This window comes from Pipistrellus hanaki (assembly GCF_964339955.1).
Source record: "Pipistrellus hanaki genome assembly, chromosome: 15".
NCBI classification, from domain to species: domain Eukaryota; kingdom Metazoa; phylum Chordata; class Mammalia; order Chiroptera; family Vespertilionidae; genus Pipistrellus; species Pipistrellus hanaki.
The window spans coordinates 27,607,399-27,624,624 of record NC_140517.1 but is presented as its reverse complement, the minus strand read 5'-3'; the positions used below and the strand labels follow the sequence as shown (position 1 = coordinate 27,624,624).

Sequence of the window (17,226 nt, the reverse complement as noted above, 5' to 3'; positions counted from 1 at the left end):
GTTGCTCACCTACGCCGCCATCTTGGTTTCTCCTCCTTGAGGCCTTCATATTTTATGTCTTTAAAAAAGTCTTTAATTGAATTTATTGAGGTGACATTGGTTAATAAATTATACACGTTTTAAGGGCCCATTTTATCTTGATGGTGGCTTTCTAGGTTTGTGTGTTCCAGTAGGCCTCACAGATTAGTCTGTTGATGGTTAGCATCTTCTCAGAACTTCTCAGCATGCTAGTTCTCTGAGGTGTCCAGAAGTCTCTTGGGGCACCCCAGGAGTGCTCAGTGTTTACTATCTGTGAGTCAGGATGTAGAGAAAATTACTGTGAAGTAGGAAAAAAGTGAAGATCATTTAGAAAACAATTTTCCAAGCAAAGACTATGTTACAGAAATATAAGTTAAATATAGTACTTGCCCTTCTATGATTATTTTTCTTTAGGGGTCCAATTTTAATAACTTTCTTATAAATTTGCTCTGTTAATATGACAAAACTAGATTTTCCAGTGAGATGATTCTGGTTCCACGGGTAGGTCGGGTATCACTTGTATTAGGAGCCTCTAAACTAGCTGATCTTTGTGCCTGGCCCTACTAGGTCTAGAGGCCATGATTAGTTAATTATTTGTTAACCTGTCTTCTTCCTACTTGGACTTCCTGATCAGCAGGAAATCTGAGCTGAGTATTAACTCCATACTAACTATAGGAGCATTTCTTGCTCACAAATATGGGCTAAGATGGATGAGGCCATTTCTCTGAGAGACACAGACCTCTGGTAGGTCCTGCCCCCACTGCAAGGCTGTACCTCCAGCTGTCAGAAAGGGGGAGAAGCCACACAGGGGATAATTATTAACTCTGATAAATGACTAAGATAGATGCTGGAACCTTTGGTCTGAGGCTAGGGTCCTCAAGAGCAACAGACCTGGAGATTGCCCTTGCATCATGGTCTGCATGTTCCTTTAGCGCCCTCTGCTGGGAAGATGTGTTCCATCTTGCTCTATAAGGTGGACATGGCAGAAGGCTCCAGAAGTTGGAACTCTGAGTGGCAAATAGTGAGTTTCCTTGTTTGTGCCCTGACTGGACAGAGGCTATTGAGCCTCCTTCAGAGACCACTGAGCTGCTTAAGAACCTTCTGGTTCATAGACCATCAGGAATTGCTGCACGTGACCCAGTCCATAGCAGGCTGGTCTCTGCAACACTTAGTCAAGATTGGGGGTGTCTTGCCAAGAACAACACTGTGGTGAAAGCTAGAAATACCCACATCCATGCCTAATTAAAGCAAATTCACCCTGACATGGTTTGTCATGTTCGCATCCTGAACACTTCATGTCTAGGTGAATATGAGTGTGTGTCAGGAACTACTTCAGTATCCTTCCAGAAACTCTGGCCAGAGTGTGCCCCAGAGCCAGGTCTCTGTTAGGGCTGGACACAGGCTGCACATGCTGTGACTTGGTCTTTCCTAGGACTGAAATAGGTCTGGCTATCTGTCTAGGAAAAGCAAACAGGCCACTCCAGCAGAACAGCCTTTCATTAGCAGGTCATCTGAGGAGACTCAGCCTGACCAAGCACCTACTGCTGACTCACTGCTAGGTTTGTTGTAAAGCATCTTACCACTTACAGTAATCATGATGAAACTGTATGATGTCTGCTATTTCTTTCAAATTATACTATTTTGTTAATTTTTTATATGGTTAGTTTTCCCACAACTGGAAAAAAAATCTATAAGTAAATATTGTTTAGGTTGGTTTAGATGATTGCCTACTCTCTCCAAGCTTCCATCATAAGCCTTTTGATTCTTTACAGTTTTCCATCCCCTAGACTGAACATTAGCATGCTGCTTCCCAACTGGAACCACACACAGATGGGCCCTGCTTGTCCCCTGAGGTCCCCTTGATGATTCTCTGCCAGAAGCATCAAGAGCTGGCAGCTGCCTCTTGTCAACACCTGAATGTGTCTTTGGAATGAGGAAAATTTAAGATTTTATTTTATTTTATTCTTACCTTGTAAGACTTGTATCTGACATCTAGGGTATTTATTCAGCAGTGCCTCAATGTGAGCTCATTCATTAGAATGTTTGAAGACACCGACTTATTTACTGAAATCATGATCATCACCCTGATTCTGTAAGATGGGAAAGTACTGGCTGCTTTTACTGCTCGGGGGGCTGTCCTCTGTGAAAGAAAAATATTTCTCTCTTCTGTTGGCATCTATAGAACTTCTTAGAACCCAACACCATGGTGAGGAAGGGGCTTCTGCTCACTCACTGAGTGGTGGACTCTGACAGAGGGAGAGCAAGGTGGCATCATGGGAAAGTGGCACCACTGTGAAACCTCTGGCTGTAAAGGACACATACCATCTACAGTGTGACCCTAGGACTCTCAGGACTTGCCTGATGCATTATGACAAGACTCCTAAAGGTAGAAGGACTGGGTAGGATGCTTTAGCCACATGGAGCAGTCAGTCTGCACTGCACTGGGCACCTGATCACCTTGCATCTCAAAGGGTGGTCAAGAAGAAGGGCAAGGTTGGGCCCATTCTCATTCATTGCTCTGTGGCTCTCTTCTCGCACTACATGGCTAGACTTAGGTTCTGCCCGATCCTGACTTGCTGCTTCCATGGAATAAAGATGAATTGTGGCCAAAACCGGTTTGGCTCAGTGGTAGAGCTTCGGCCTGCAGACTGAAAGGTCCCAGGTTCGATTCCGGTCAGGGGCATGTACATTGGTTGCGGGCACATCCCTGGTAGGGGCTGTGCAGGAGGCAGCTGGTCGATGTATCTCTCTCATCGACGTTTCTAGCTCTCTATCTTTCTCCCTTCCTCTCTGTAAAATATCAATAAAATATATATTTTTTTAAAAAGATGAATTCTGTTATGCAGAGGGTGCTAAAGTTACAAGAGATGGGATGTGGATGTTGGTGGGCAGCAAGTGGGGCTACAGGTGGCCCAGCACCTGCCCCTCTCATCATAGTCAGAGTTCAAGGGTAAGAGCTCAGGTTATCTGAGGAACCACATTTGGTCACTCATAAAGAAGCACATCCAAGTAAAATATTTTCAAATAATTAAGAATTCCTCTGGTTGAGCTATTACCCAAACACGTTTCCTCTCTAAACTTGAACAGCTTCTTATACAAAGGGGATTTTGGAATAAAAGATTTCTTTGTATTTAAAATTCTCTATTTCCCTCAGTTGCAGAAAGGGTGTGATTCTACAGGGTATCACAGCCTCCCTTAAGACCCTTTACAGATGCACTCCAGCAGACCCATTCTATCAACATAGCATAGGTGAGTCAGGGCCTCGCGACTACTCCAGCTTCCATGATTTGCTAGGAGGATTATCCAGGACCCCTCATGTAGTCCTACTCATAACCATAATTGATCACAGTGACAGGCCACAAAGCAAAGTCAGCTTGTAGTCCTCCCCGTGGAGTCACAGGACTACTTACTTCTCTGGATTTTGAGGATACTCAAGAGTATAGTTGACCAGGGAAGGCCATAGAGGGGAGGGTACAGGAGTCTGTCTGGGATATATCCTGGTGAGATACTGTGGGACTTTTGAGTGTATTTCTTAAATTCCCTGTGCTGCTTGGTGTTTTCATCTGTAAATTATGAGTTTGTGATTCTGACCTATGAAGTTTTTTGGGTGGGTGTGTGGGTGGGACTTGCAGCAAATGCTCCAGTCATCTCTCAGGAGGAGTCTGGGTCAGGGCGTGGCCCCTTCACTAATGCTGCTTCCAGGATTGCAGTTGAGGACCTGTGCAGGCAGGCCCAGGGACTACCTGGGATTGATGGCATAGTTCTGGTGTGGTTGCAGGTTTAAATTATGAATTAAAAAAAAAAATCTAGCCCTAACCAGTTTGGCTCAGTGGATAGAGTATTGACCTGCAGATTCAAGGGTCCCAATTCAATTCCAGTCAAGGGCATGTACCTTGGTTGTGGGCATATCCCCAGTAGGAAGATGTGTAAGAGGCAGCTGATCAATGTTTCTCTCAGTGGTGTTTCTAACTCTCCCTCTCTCTTCCTCTCTGTAAAAAAAATCAATTAAAAATATTTTTTAAAATAAATAAAAAATTCTATATACTTTGGTGACTAGAAAGTGATGGACAGTGGTTGAAGCTGTTGTCTAGGCCCTTTATGCTGATACTGCGTTCATATATTCTGGCTTCCTGGTTGTAAGAGCCTTCATTGAATTCCCACAAGCAGAGCTAGTTGATCCCTTCTTGGAAAGAGGTGATTAGGACCAGAGAAGGGACCTGCTGAGTCACACAGAGCCCTTCTTTTTAAAATGATGAATGATAGTAATTTCTAAAATAAAGAAAGAAGTTTATATAAATCAGGAAATTGGAAGGAGAAGCCAGTCACAACTGCAGCCTAAATGTTAGATGATACCCTACTCAACCTAGTGGCCTGGGTGGTTGGATATAAGAAGTAAAACAGACTAGCTGTAGGAAATAACCATTGGCTTCTGGGGAGATCTGGTAGTCAACTCATTGGGACCAATGGCCATTTGGTAGTTCTAGGTTAACTGTGGTGTTGCAAGCTGATGGTGGGAAATGGCCTATTGTTATATTGCCTTGTGACCTTGTAAAGCATAAAGGGGTTTGGGCAGTTAGTGGGGTATGAAGTAATAGGGCCTGTGACTGGGAGTGAGGAAGGAGCTACCTTGGTAAGAGATAGAATATAAGAATAGACAAGAAGGGAGGCTTGATTTGCCTGGGCTGTGGGATAATTATCTGGAAGGGTGTCTGCCTTTTTGAGAAGTATGGTTCCCTTTTCCTTTTTATAGGCTAAAGTGATTTTTGCCTGATTCTATCTCTTGATTGGTATAGAGATGGTGGTATACACTAAAAAGGAGAGGGAAAGGCATAGCCAGCAATTCCCGGCTGATGAGGGGATGAGTAAGGTTAAGTGTTCGTTCAAGATGAGTGGAGATGAGAAAGTTTCTTATGGGTGTAGGAGAGGAGGGCTGGAATAGGATGAGAAGGAGAGTTAATTCATACTACCAGGGTCGAGATTGTCCTGATGGGGAGAAGGGTATGTTTAGGATCTAGAAAGAAGGAAATCTTATCCCATGGGTAATAAAAATCCTTTGTAGAAGGCAGTCCCATGGAAAGGTGAGAATCCTGATGAAAGGGGAGAGGGGGCAGTAGCTAGGACCTGTAGGATTTGTATTGGGAGAGGAGGTGGGCTTTCAGGGAGGTCAGGGTACATAGGGAGCACTTACAGAAGTGCTCACTCATTCAGCCTCTTCTGGGATGTGTAAGGTGGAGTCTGGGCGGCCCAATCTAGTGGCTGTAATACTTAGGGGACTCCAGCTCATGTGATGGAGGTGTTCTGGGGATGGGTTTTCATCTGGAAAGGTGAAACCATGGGGTATGCCCTGATAGTTTAGCTGCATTGGGGCAGTTAAGAGTACCTGATAAGGGCCTTGCCATTAGGGCTGTAAATTATTGATAGATTTCCTTTAGGAGTAGGGGGGATGTCTCCTGTAAAGGCTTCAAGGAATGGCTCGGCCTTGTGGGGTGAGAGTGAAACTGAGATAGGTGACTGTGGTTTGGGACAGCGGGCTTTATGAGGGGATGCATGGTAGCCCTGGCTGGGCACCGAGATAGAATGAGAAAAGAGTGAATGGAGGTATTTAGTAAGATGCAGTGTAGGGGTGAGGTAGCTAACGGCTGTGAGATTAACCTGTCAACCCCCATAATAGAGACTGAGGAGTGGACAAGGGTTCCAGCGAATTCGGAGAGGGCAGAATAAGTGGCCCCAGTGTCAATTAAAAGGGGGATCGGCTTACCTGCCACCACAGTCATTACCTAAGACTCTGCCCTGGTGATGTAAGTCCGTGGGGCCCTATCAGGGCCTGGGCAGCTTCTTCAGTGGCCAGTTCCAGGAGGTCTGGGAGCTTTAAACCAGATCTAGAAGGTGGCCTTGCTGGACTGGCTGAGATCCAACCTGGAGGGGGCAGACTACAATACAATTTTCAGTAGTCTTCCCTTCCGCACCTTGGACAGGGCCCAGGCGGGGGTCTTGGGTTTGAGCAGGACTTGGCTCAGTGCCCTTATTTGTTGCATTTGAAGCATGGGCCTGGAGGAGGCTTAGCCCCTGACTTACCCTTGGTTAGGGGTTCGTGAGAGTGGTGGCTAGGAGCTGGAAGGCCTCCTTCTGGGCCTCAGCCTTAGCCTGATCTCACCTTTGTTTTTGAATTTGGGTCTCCTCATCTCTATTATTAAAGACCTTAAAGGCCAGGTTAATGAGGTCTTTTTTGAGAGGTTTGTGAACCTAAATTTATGGTGTGTGTCAGGGGCTGATTGGGATATAAAATGGTGTTCCGAAGAAAAGTTCCCACTGGGGAGGTAGGGTCTAAGGTGGTCAATTTCCATAAGGCCTCTGTGAGGCAGGAGAGGAGAGCTGGGTTCTCGTCAGGGCCTTGAGTGATTTCATTACATTTGTCAAATTCCTTATTAAAAGTGATCAGGTTGGTGGGAAAAGATATGAGATGCCTCTCAACCTGTGCAAGGTCAGACCTAGAGAATGGAACATGGACTCAGACTATGCCCTTTGTTCCTGCTACCTCTCTCAAGGATGGAATTGGCATGGGAATAGAGAGGCTGTTGAGGAATATAGTCTTTGGGTGGCCTGAGAACGAGTGCTAGGTGGGAAAAGGCTGTTTCGGGGCTCATATTCTCAGGATTTGATCTCTCGGGGACTGGAGGAGAAGGTGGCTGTGGTTAGGAAGGTCTGGGTTTTGGGAATCTACTGCAGGTGAGGGAGGGAATAGATAAGGGGGTGGAGGTCGGTGGTCTGCTGGGTCAAAAGTAGATTCAGAATCAGAAGTGTTAGGGGTATGATGTTTTGTGTGAAGGAGAAAGATCTGATGGATAGAGCAGGACTGAGAGAGGATTGGGACTGAAGGATGAAAAAGGCCTGGACCTAGAGAATCTCTGACCATTATCCATTGCAGTGACAGCAATTATCTAAATTGCTCAGTGTATTAAAATTGAAAGTGCTGTTTTCAGGTTATTGAGACTTATTATCTAGTTTATGTTGTGGTCAAACAGTGTTACAAAATAAAGTGAGGTGATTTGGCATGATCTCCCCCCGAAAGTGTGCAGAGGGAGTGTGGCATGGCCCATGAGAGAGAGGAAGGGTGAGTGACAGACCACAAACCCAAAGGTGACTGTTTAGAGCAGGCGTCCCTTCTGCTAAACAAATCACCATGAGAAATGAGAGGTTACTCTCTGGACTGGGCATCCCCAATCCAGAAGGTCCCAAAGCCAAGTGGCTGAGGAGTCTTCTGGCCTAGCGCTAGGACTTTTGGGACGAGAGACTTTGAAGAAGTCGATGAGAGTGAGTGGGCAGAAGACCCGAGCGAGGGGAAATGTGGAACATCACTTACCTTGGCTGGTGTGGGATGGAGAGACAGCAGTGGAGGAGAGATTCCTGGACCAGCGTTCACCTTGGCTGGTTCGGGAGGGTTCGTATGGGAGGGAAGCCCAGTCATGTTACCCGAGTAGGATTCTGAGTTAAGCCTAGGTCAAGCTGCCACTGCCTACTGCTCTCAGGGTAGCAAACTTAAGGTGACCAAAACCAGGGTGATGGCTCCCCATCCCCTTGGAACCCTCCGGGTTTCGGCACCAAATGTTAGGGTCGAAGAAGGAGGAATGCACAAGGCCAAAATGATGAGGGATTACAAATTTATTCAGTCATCCGCACATCAGGTGGCTGAGCCTGAATGGTTCCAGCACTCCAGGGACAGAGTCAGCTGTTTTTAAAGGACTTTTGGTGGGCTTTTTCTGGGTGGAGAATTCTCTGTACAGGTCTGGATTATGGAAAGTCTAGAGGGGAGAGATAATGGTCTTAGCAAGTGGTATGTGGTCTAATCAAGTGGAATGTTCATTGTGAAGTGGCTTAACGGTCAGTTCCCAGAGGAGGAGGCATTGATTCAATTATTCGATCAGACCTAGCAATGATGAAGAAACCCATCGTGGTAGAAAGGTTCAGCCCCAGAGACTTTTCACACCTTTGGATGATTAGAGAATATAATAAAATAAAATTGAAAACATGATCAAGGAACAAGATACAAAAAAGATAATGTAAATTTATATATATAATGGAACATATGGAAATTATTGCTTAAAAATGCAATAGGCAGATTATTAGGTATAACATAAGAAAGAATTATCAGAAGGGCTCCTTTCCTTGACTACTGTTGGTATTGCTCAATCTTGATCTTCCCTTCCCTTCCAATCCCAAATCTCATGTTCAGGAAGTTTCCTCTTGGTTAGGTGCTTCCCTTTAAACTCTTCTAATTGATGTCCTGTGGTCAAAAGAGGCTTTGTCAGTTACAAACACCAGAGAAATTGCTCTATATCAAGTGATGCACCTTCAGTCAAACTGTTAAAAAGCCCAGAATTCCCAGAGGGATCCAGTTTTCCAATTGCTCTGTGATAATAACAGAACAACAAAAATATCTCCAGTGGCCTGTGTTCTATAATTTATTGACATATGGAATTTTTTTCTTACTCTGAAACTACTTGAGTATTTCCCATTTGAAATAAAATTGTGTTTTTTGTTTGGAAATAAAAAGAATTCGTGAATTGGGAGTTTTAACCAAAGAAATTGCCTAAACTAAGATATAGAAAGAAAAAGAGATAGGAAACATGAAAGACATTGTGAGATGTGTGTGTGGAGAAGGACTAAGGCACGATGTTAGCATCTAACCAAGGAGAGAAGTGGGGGCACTGGTGCACAGAGAACTTCTCATGTCTGTGAAAACAGGAGTCCTTAGTTCAGGAAGGATAGTGCATTATGAGCAGGGGGAAGATTACACTTGAATTTTTTTATGAAATTACAGAACAACAAGGGAAAAGTTAAAAATGGCCAAGGAGAGGAAACATTGCCTACAGAAAGCAAGTCAACCTCTCAGTAATTTTGTGGAAGCCAGAAACTGACACCACCCCACAGAACTGGACTGGTTCTAATGGGTGGGAAACATCTGGCCCGTGAGCTGTATAAGGCCTGCAAAATCATTTGGTCTGGCCCTGCCAGTGCATTAGGGGTGAGTTAGTTAAATGTTTGACCAAATATAGCAGGCTAGTTTTTAAGTTGATAAGTTTTTGTATGGTCCACAAATGAAGTTATAAATATCTAACTGGTCTTTGGCAGAAAAAAAGTTCTCCACCCCTGCCCTAGATGCTCACTCTGTCCCTGCTGCCAGAATTCACTCTAACTCAGAAAAATCTTTTCTCCTGTGGATGCATCTGAGTTCTATTGGGGAGTGAGACTGAGTTGCAGGAAGTGGACTCTGAACGCTGACTCCCTCTCACAGAGGTCCCTCAGAAACATCTGCCCTTGGCAGTCCTACTCCCCTGGGAAAAGGCCTCATTTTAGTCAGACAGCTGCAATAAAGAATGCAGGAAGAGTGTGTTCTAGAACGGGTGGGTTGAGGAGGAGAAAGGGCTTTCATAGGAAGCCCAGTGATGGCCTTGGGAGGGAGGGATTCTTGCCAGCTGGGTGGCCATATACCAAGAAGGCTCGATAAAATGTGCACTGACTTCAGAGACCAGAGGTGAACATGCACAAGATTATAGGCACTGCTATCATCACATCACCATGTTTTCCTAAAGATGATGTAGGGGGACTGGCCAGGCTCATGTGAAACCATCTTTCATCCATCAGCTTAAAAGGAGTGCCACTGATGACATTGGAACACCAGGAACAAAGTAGTAATGAGAAAGACAGCAGACAGACTTGAGGGAACAGGAAGTAAGAATCTCTTAGGAAGATAGCCCTGCTCCAGCTGTTGGGATTATAGGCCCAGCTGTTTCCCACCATGCTTTTCATCACTCTGCCTTCCCTGGAATTCTGCCTCTATATTTCCCCTGCAAAGCCCTTGGAGCTCTTAAAGCATATGGAAGCTGCAAACCACACACCCTGCTCTGCAACCCTGTCCCCTCCCACTCCCAATGTAAGCGTAGGGAATGATTCATAGACTAGCTTGTTGGAGCTATACCCTTGACCTCTATGTGCTGCTCAGCTGTCACATGGAACTATCAGTTTTTCACTTTGGAATTTGGCAAATGCCATGTGGAATTCATATAAGTTCTACTTTGTTTCTGGTTGGATATTACAAACAAAAAATTAGCAGAATGCCAAAGGAGTTGCCATTTGTCCCAAGTGTTTCTTCTCTCGCCCTGAACCCAGCATTGCACTGGCCAGTGAGGGTGCTGATTGGTGGAGCACATTGCCCACCTGGAGTAGGAGGCAGATTTTATAGCCTCCCACATCTGAGAGGTTGGCCCTTGCCAACAGGACATAGTGGGCCAAGGCTAGGCTGGGAGGTGTTTGGAAGGAGAGCAGCAGGGTCGCTTCCGTAGCATTCATCAACACTCTGTGTGCATAGTGGGCCTCAGCTTCATGGCCTCACCGAGGCTGGGCCAGAATGGAGAGGCTTCCTCTGTAGGCAGGGCTTCTGCAGGCTCTCCTTCCACCCCAAGACTCAAGCCTGGCCCGACTCAAACCCCTCAAGATACTGGTAGCTTTGAGTGCTTGTAGAAAATATTACAACCAAGGCTCTTGTGGGGCAGCCCAAGGCACCTATGAGGGTGTGAATTCATCCCCAGGGGAGATTCTGCACCCTTCCGTCAGCATCATCGAAAGTGCTTATAACTCATGGTCAAGGGAGAGAGGGAAGACACAATCCTGCCTTTGCTGAAGCAGAGGCAGCGGAGGGATGGCTGGTAGAGTGTGGAGAGGGGCTGGGCCATCAACTGCCCAACACACAGGGCTATCTCCACACTCCACCTCTGACCTTTGTTCCTTCCTGAACAAAGGTGCCATAGGGTCCTGCTTTGCAACCAGGGACAAATTTACTGCAGAAAGCCCTCTGGGTAAAAGGTCACAAGTTCTCAGCTGCCACTCTCAGAAAGTGTGCGGTGAGCTCCTGGAGGTCCCTCTCCTGGCTCCTCCTACCTTCTTGACTCCTAAAGAGGTTACTGCCTGCAGTGGCACTTGAAGACAATGGCTCTGTTGCCTTCTTTCTGCTTGGTTCATTTTAAAGTTGCTGTTACATTTACCCTGAAGACTTACCACTCAGACCCTGCACTGCCCTGACCTCCCCTGGGGCTACCTAGCACCCTCCACATCTGCACACAGCAGAGAAGTTATACCTCTGAAGTAATTAGCAAATGTCACCCACAACCAGGAATTCTCCACACTGCTTTTCTCAGGTTCTGCTTTCATCCTCTTCCCAGTGAGCTTCCTGTCTTCATGGCTGTAGGTGAGGGGGAGGCAGCAGCCTCATAAACTGTGTGTTTAGTAGGGGCACAGTGAGCAAGCGACCGTGAAAGGCTAGAGGCTGACTGTTTGAGACCAAGCAGTGCTTCCTGGGAGATTAGGCAGAAATGGGGTCCAGCTCATAGTGTGGGGAGAGTGCATGTGTCTTTATCCTGCGTTTCTGTGAGGGAATTACAGTGGGATTCAGAACCCTGTGCTAGAAACACCTCAGTGGGGGCATCACAATTCTGTCCATGGAGGGGTGCTTGTTGGTTTGTGCTTGTGGAGAACTGCCGAGGAGGTGGCTCCGGCCTTCCCACTGGTGTTTCTATTATTTGTACCTTGGCAATGGAAAACTATCATCTTCATCATCAGAATGTGTCATGTAAGCCGAGACCAGTTTGGCTCAATGGATAGAGCGTCGGCTTGGGGACTGAAGGGTCCCGGGTTCGATTCCGGTCAAGGGCATGTACCTTGGTTGTGGGCATATCCCCAGTAGAGGGTGTGCAAGAGGCAGCTGATTGATGACTCTCTCTCATCGATGTTTCTAACTCTATCCCTCTCTCTTCCTCTCTGTACAAAATCAATAAAATATATTTAAAAAAAAAAAAAAAGAAGAAGAATGTGTCATGTAAGCAAGCAGCAAATGAGCAACTGGATAAATGTAGAAAATGCAGGCAGAGCATGGAGCGGTTGCAGAGATTGGAGCACTCAGCTGTGTAAGAGCATTTAAACCAAATGATTTGGATACTATGACTTTCAGTCATTTCAAAAGTGCCAGAACTAGTTCATTATCCTGTGCAGAGGCGTCCTTGAAGGCTCTTGCCTCTGGAATGTATCATGAGGCCCTGTTGCTTAGAAAGGAGGTTGTGGGTAGAATTGGGGATGCATAAGCCGGGGTCATCAACAAAGAACATTATTTCTGGAATTTACTTCCTTTCTCTGATTTGTGCTTGTGGATTGGTTGAAAATTAATTGTTGCTGGTGATGGTGAACTGCGGTGCCCACGTTATCACCTGAACTCATAAATCAGCATTCTCACTAAGTCACAACTTTAGTTTTTAAAAAGGCAATTTAAAATACTTTTTAAAGAAATAACAGTTTATAAAAATATTTTCTTAAGGAAATAAAAATGATGGACATGTTTGTGGGGCCTGAGGTGGTGAATAGTAAAAGGGATATTGTTTTGGGAAGGAATGGACAAGGTGGAAATGTGATCTGTTTAGTACTTGATTTACATATGTCACCACCTCTCTAGGGTCAAGTCCCAGCCAGGGACTTGAAGAGAGGGGCTCCTTGGATATGCCAAGTGGGAAGCAAGGGGAAACACCCCTCAGAGGAGAGTTTCAGAGACCCATGTCTCCTTTCCTGCCTGCAGCTTGCACCCTATGACCTAGAACACCCTGCAATATCTCGGCCCTGAATAGGGTCTTCACCCCAAAAGCATGGGCTTTGGGGGAGGGTTCTGAAGCTCTTGATGGACCCCAAATTTCCCCTCAACAGGAGGGTGAGGTGAAGGAAGAAGGTGAGCTTTTGGCTCCTGGAGTTGGGGGTGTCTTTTCTCTCCCTCATCCCCTGCCTCTATTAAAAGAAGCAGCACATGCATTTCTTTTGAATATTGACAGGGCATTTTATAATGGGTGAGGTAGGTGGAAGATTTGCTTATGAGGAGGCTGAGATGGGATGGCCGCGCTGTTCCATCGTGTCTTGTTAGTGCTCTGTGTTGATGCCTTTAGATGCCTCCAGCTCAGTCCATGTCGTGGTTCAAGGCGGGTTCGCTCCTCGAAGCGCCATGGCATGAAATGGAGGTGCCTAGAAGCAAGAAGAAAGGTACAGTACTGCAAGTCGGCCTTGATCTGTTTATTTCTAAACTGTTTGCCATTTTATGTCTGTACTGTTTGGAGGCGGGATGGGAAGGACTTGAATTACAGACATGTGTATTTAATAGGTGGAGACCTGTCCTGTGTTAGCCAGGACATTGGTGATTAGCTGTCCCCACCGCCTCGCATATGGTGGGTGGTCTGGGAGGCACCTGGAGCCGAATAAATGCTTGGTGGGGGCCTCAGGCTTCATTGGCTAATAGCAAGGTGTTGGAATTGTGTCTCACAGTTACTGTTGAATGAGGTGATGATGGGCAGCAGGAGTGTTGCCAACTCTATTCTTTCCCTTTCCCTGTGAGGTGGGAGGCAGGGGCTCTGAAATTCCAGGTAAGGCTCTGGGTTTCAAGGACTCCATGGCATGAAATATCCCCCCTCTCCTCCACCACCTCACAGAGAAGCAGGGTCCTGAGCGGAAGAGGATTAAGAAGGAGCCTGTCACCCGGAAGGCCGGGCTGCTGTTTGGCATGGGGCTATCTGGGATCCGAGCTGGCTACCCCCTCTCTGAGCGCCAGCAGGTGGCTCTCCTCATGCAGATGACAGCTGAAGAGTCTGCAAACAGCCCAGGTGAGCCCCCAGAGTGATGGATGGTGGGTGCTTTCTGGGACTGGAGTCTCTCTCCCTGGGGATGGACACCTATGCAAAACCATCCTTTTTCCCTTGTGAAGATGGCACAGGTTCTGGAAATTTCTATAAAGCAGAGAACACCTTCAGGCACAGCCTCCCTGGCTCTATCCCCAGTAATGCTCCGCCTTTCCTTTCCTTGGCCTGCAGTAGATACAACACCAAAGCATCCCTCCCAGTCGACAGTGTGTCAGAAGGGGACGCCTAACTCTGCCTCAAAAACCAAAGATAAAGTGAACAAGAGAAACGAGCGTGGGGAGACCCGCCTGCATCGGGCTGCCATCCGGGGAGACGCCCGGCGCATTAAGGAGCTTATCAGTGAAGGGGCGGATGTCAACGTCAAGGACTTTGCCGGTGAGCACTCACAGCTCCCAGGAGACGGCAGGGAAGGGGGACCCTGTAGCAAGTTCACAGGAGGATGTAAAGCTATCCTCCAGAGATACAGAGCTCTCTCTGGCCAAGTGTCATCATCCTGGCAGCATTATCCTTGCACTTGGGATCAGCATGACAGGAGCAAGAACCAGACCCCCTGGGCCCCTTGTCATTCTTTGGGTGTGTTCTAGGTACATGAGGTAGACGTATAAGTTATTTCTGAGATGGAGGGAATTAGTGTTTCTTGGAAAGTATTTAAAAATCAAATTGTTTTTCATTATTTGTAAGAGAATTGAGGAATTCTTAGCTATATTATTTCACTGTGTTATATAAACCCCAATTCTATGCTGAGAAATCATTCTTCCTGGCTCTTTCAAGGAGTGCCTCTGGCATATTTAGGAAGAAGTCATGCTGCCCAAGCAGAGGATGCCTTTGTGCCTATCATCCCAGGGACACCTTGGGATGACACCATCTCCCAGGGTAGAAATGTCACCCTGGGACTCTGCTTTTAATATGACAAATGGGTGTGCTTCCCTGACCTGAGACATGCTGAGGGAGGGCCCCATAATTGCATTTCACTGTTGCCCTTTTGTGCATAAAATATTTCCATTATGCCATCATCCATAATCAACAGATTTGAGCTGTTAAGGGGGAATGAGAACATAAGATGAGCAAAGGAGTCTTCGTGCAGAATACTTGTAGATTTTTCCCATTGCCCTAGTTGATAGTATCTGACCAACATCTAATTTAGCACCTTTTTTAAAAGAAGCCATTTTCCTATATCAAGACTTTTCACAGCACTGGCATTTGTGTCCAAAGGAGTGGGCCCTATTTGCACACTGATGTGTGTGGCCACTCTACCTGGTAGCAGATAGAGGCTCCAGGCTACCACCAGGGGAATTGTCCCGATGTGGCCTCATCTTTGTGCTCCATAGAGAGCATGTTTCCAAAATGGGAGGTTTTTCTCCCCATGTGTTGATGGATGAGCCAGACTGAGGCTCCCCTCATGATGCTGTGTTCACCAGTCCTCCACTCTTATTGTTCAAGATTAACCCTGCAGGTGGTTGATCTGTAGGGTTAAAAAGCCAAATATCCCTGAGCAAACAAGAGGCTCCACAGTAAAACACACTCAGGATTTCCCTGGACCTCTAGCCTTTCAGTGCAGAGCAATGCCCTCCAGGGCTCTTTCTTGTCATCAGCTTCCTTGGAGTTCTGCTTTAAGACAGGAATGATGTTCCTAAGGATTAAATAACATATGTCCTAAGTGTCTGTTTCCAGGCTGGACAGCACTGCACGAGGCATGTAACCGAGGCTACTACGATGTTGCCAAGCAGCTGCTGGCTGCGGGTGCAGAGGTGAATACCAAAGGCCTGGATGACGACACGCCCCTGCATGATGCTGCCAACAATGGGCACTACAAGGTGGGTCTCTTGTCTGACTTCCACAGCGTTCTGTAGCTCCTGCTTCTCTGTCCTCGTTGTCATTCATGTTTGCTGGGTAACTGAGAAGTTACGTCTTTATCCCTCACCAGAGCTGTCCTCTCTGACCAGCCCAGCTTTCTCATCCTGAATCAGCACTTGGATGGCTTCTCACAGTTCCAACAATCAGTACTGTCTGCGTTATGTGTGACAGGGCCCTGCTCTGGCCATGCAGGTGTTGTATTTTAGTAGGTGACCATCATATCGATAGGAAGTGGGGGATCCTGGGGATTGCTCCTGGACTCTGTCCTTGTCTCTGTGGTCCTACTAAACTAGGGAAGGCTTTGACTGATGTGATGCTGAGGGGTGTAGCCAGCCCAACAACAGTGAGTACCCTAGTGCATGGTTTCCCTTGAGAGGACTAGGCTTCCTTGGGGAAATGGCTGCCTCCAGGTCTGAAGCAGGAGATATACTAGTACATGATGTGCCTGGTGTATCTTGTGCTACCAGAAAGCAGGGCGGTCACAAAGATAAAGTCCTATTGCAGTCATTACCTAAGCCATCTTGATGAGGCCCCTACATGGTGAGGATGATGACCAGTAGCATCAGAAATGCTACCTATGACAGCTCTGCCTGGTTACTTTTGGCAGATATCAGGGAATCAGTAGCATCAAGAGTGTGATGAACATAATTTGACAAGTCATTGCAGAGGAGAGAGAGAGATTGGGAGGGCACTGTGAGTTAAAGGATTTCTGAGACAGAGAAATCTAAACTATATATTTTATGTTAGGAATTATAGTTAACTTTTTAAGTAAGATAATGGCATTATAGTTTCTTGATTTCTAAAGAAACCTTTTAAAGAAATATACTGGAAAAGTAAATGAAATGTCTGTGACTTGCTAAAAATACCTGGAGGAGTGGGCAGATGTGGGTGAAATGAAGCTGGCTGTGAGCAGATAGGTGAAGTAGAGAGAAAGGGAGTCGTCATTTGAAGTCCCTAGTTTTTTTAATTGTCATTTTGAAACTTTCTATTGTGGAAAATGCCAAAGAGTGTGGAGTCATGGTGGGAGAGGCAGAATAATGGCCCCCAAAGATATCCCCATCCTGATCCTGGAACCTGTGACATGTTACCTCACATGGTAAGGGGGCTGCAGATGGAAGAAAATGAAAGACCATGAGATGGGAGATGATCGTGGATTATCTAGGCTGGCCCAGTGTCCTTCAAGGGTCCTAACAACAGAGATCCTTTCCCGGCTGTGTCAGAGTTGCAAGCAGAGGCAGGAGGAAGACTTGAGGGAGACCTGAGCTACACTGCTGGCCTTAGAGTCAGGGGCTTTGGCAAAGGGAAGCCGTGGCCTCTAGCAGCTGGAATGGCCATTAGCTGGTAGACAACATGGACATGGAACCAGAGTCCCCCTCACTGCCAGGAACCCTATGTGCATCATCTGCAGATCATCAGCGTGGCCAGGGGGACTAATTTTGGACTTTTGACCTCCAGAATTGTAAGACGAAGGTGGTGGTGATTTGTTAGAGCAGCAATAAGAGATTGCCCTGATGGAGCAGTAGAAATTGGTAACTACTGAGTGAAAATAGAGTATGTGAGTAACAAGAGTTTTGTCCTTTTTAAAGATTTCTTCTCGTGCTCTTATCTCAGACTGATTGGACTAAAGTTGAGATTG

General features: G+C 46.4%; 1 protein-coding gene across 12 annotated transcripts in view; it reads left to right on the top strand.

The window, feature by feature from the left end:
* Positions 1-17,226, top strand: part of ANKRD11 (ankyrin repeat domain containing 11) — a 258,368-nt gene that overhangs the window by 223,523 nt on the left and 17,619 nt on the right. For 5 of the 12 annotated variants that reach the window (XM_084905681.1, XM_084905677.1, XM_084905682.1 and 2 more), the window contains 3 exons: positions 13,530-13,700; positions 13,908-14,111; positions 15,408-15,550. In XM_084905681.1, the coding sequence (XP_084761807.1) occupies positions 13,530-13,700; positions 13,908-14,111; positions 15,408-15,550 (518 nt within the window). Of the gene's footprint in view, positions 1-12,992; positions 13,087-13,529; positions 13,701-13,907; positions 14,112-15,394; positions 15,551-17,226 lie in introns of all 12 variants that reach the window. The other 7 variants (XM_084905688.1, XM_084905687.1, XM_084905686.1 and 4 more) reach the window with 4 other exon arrangements.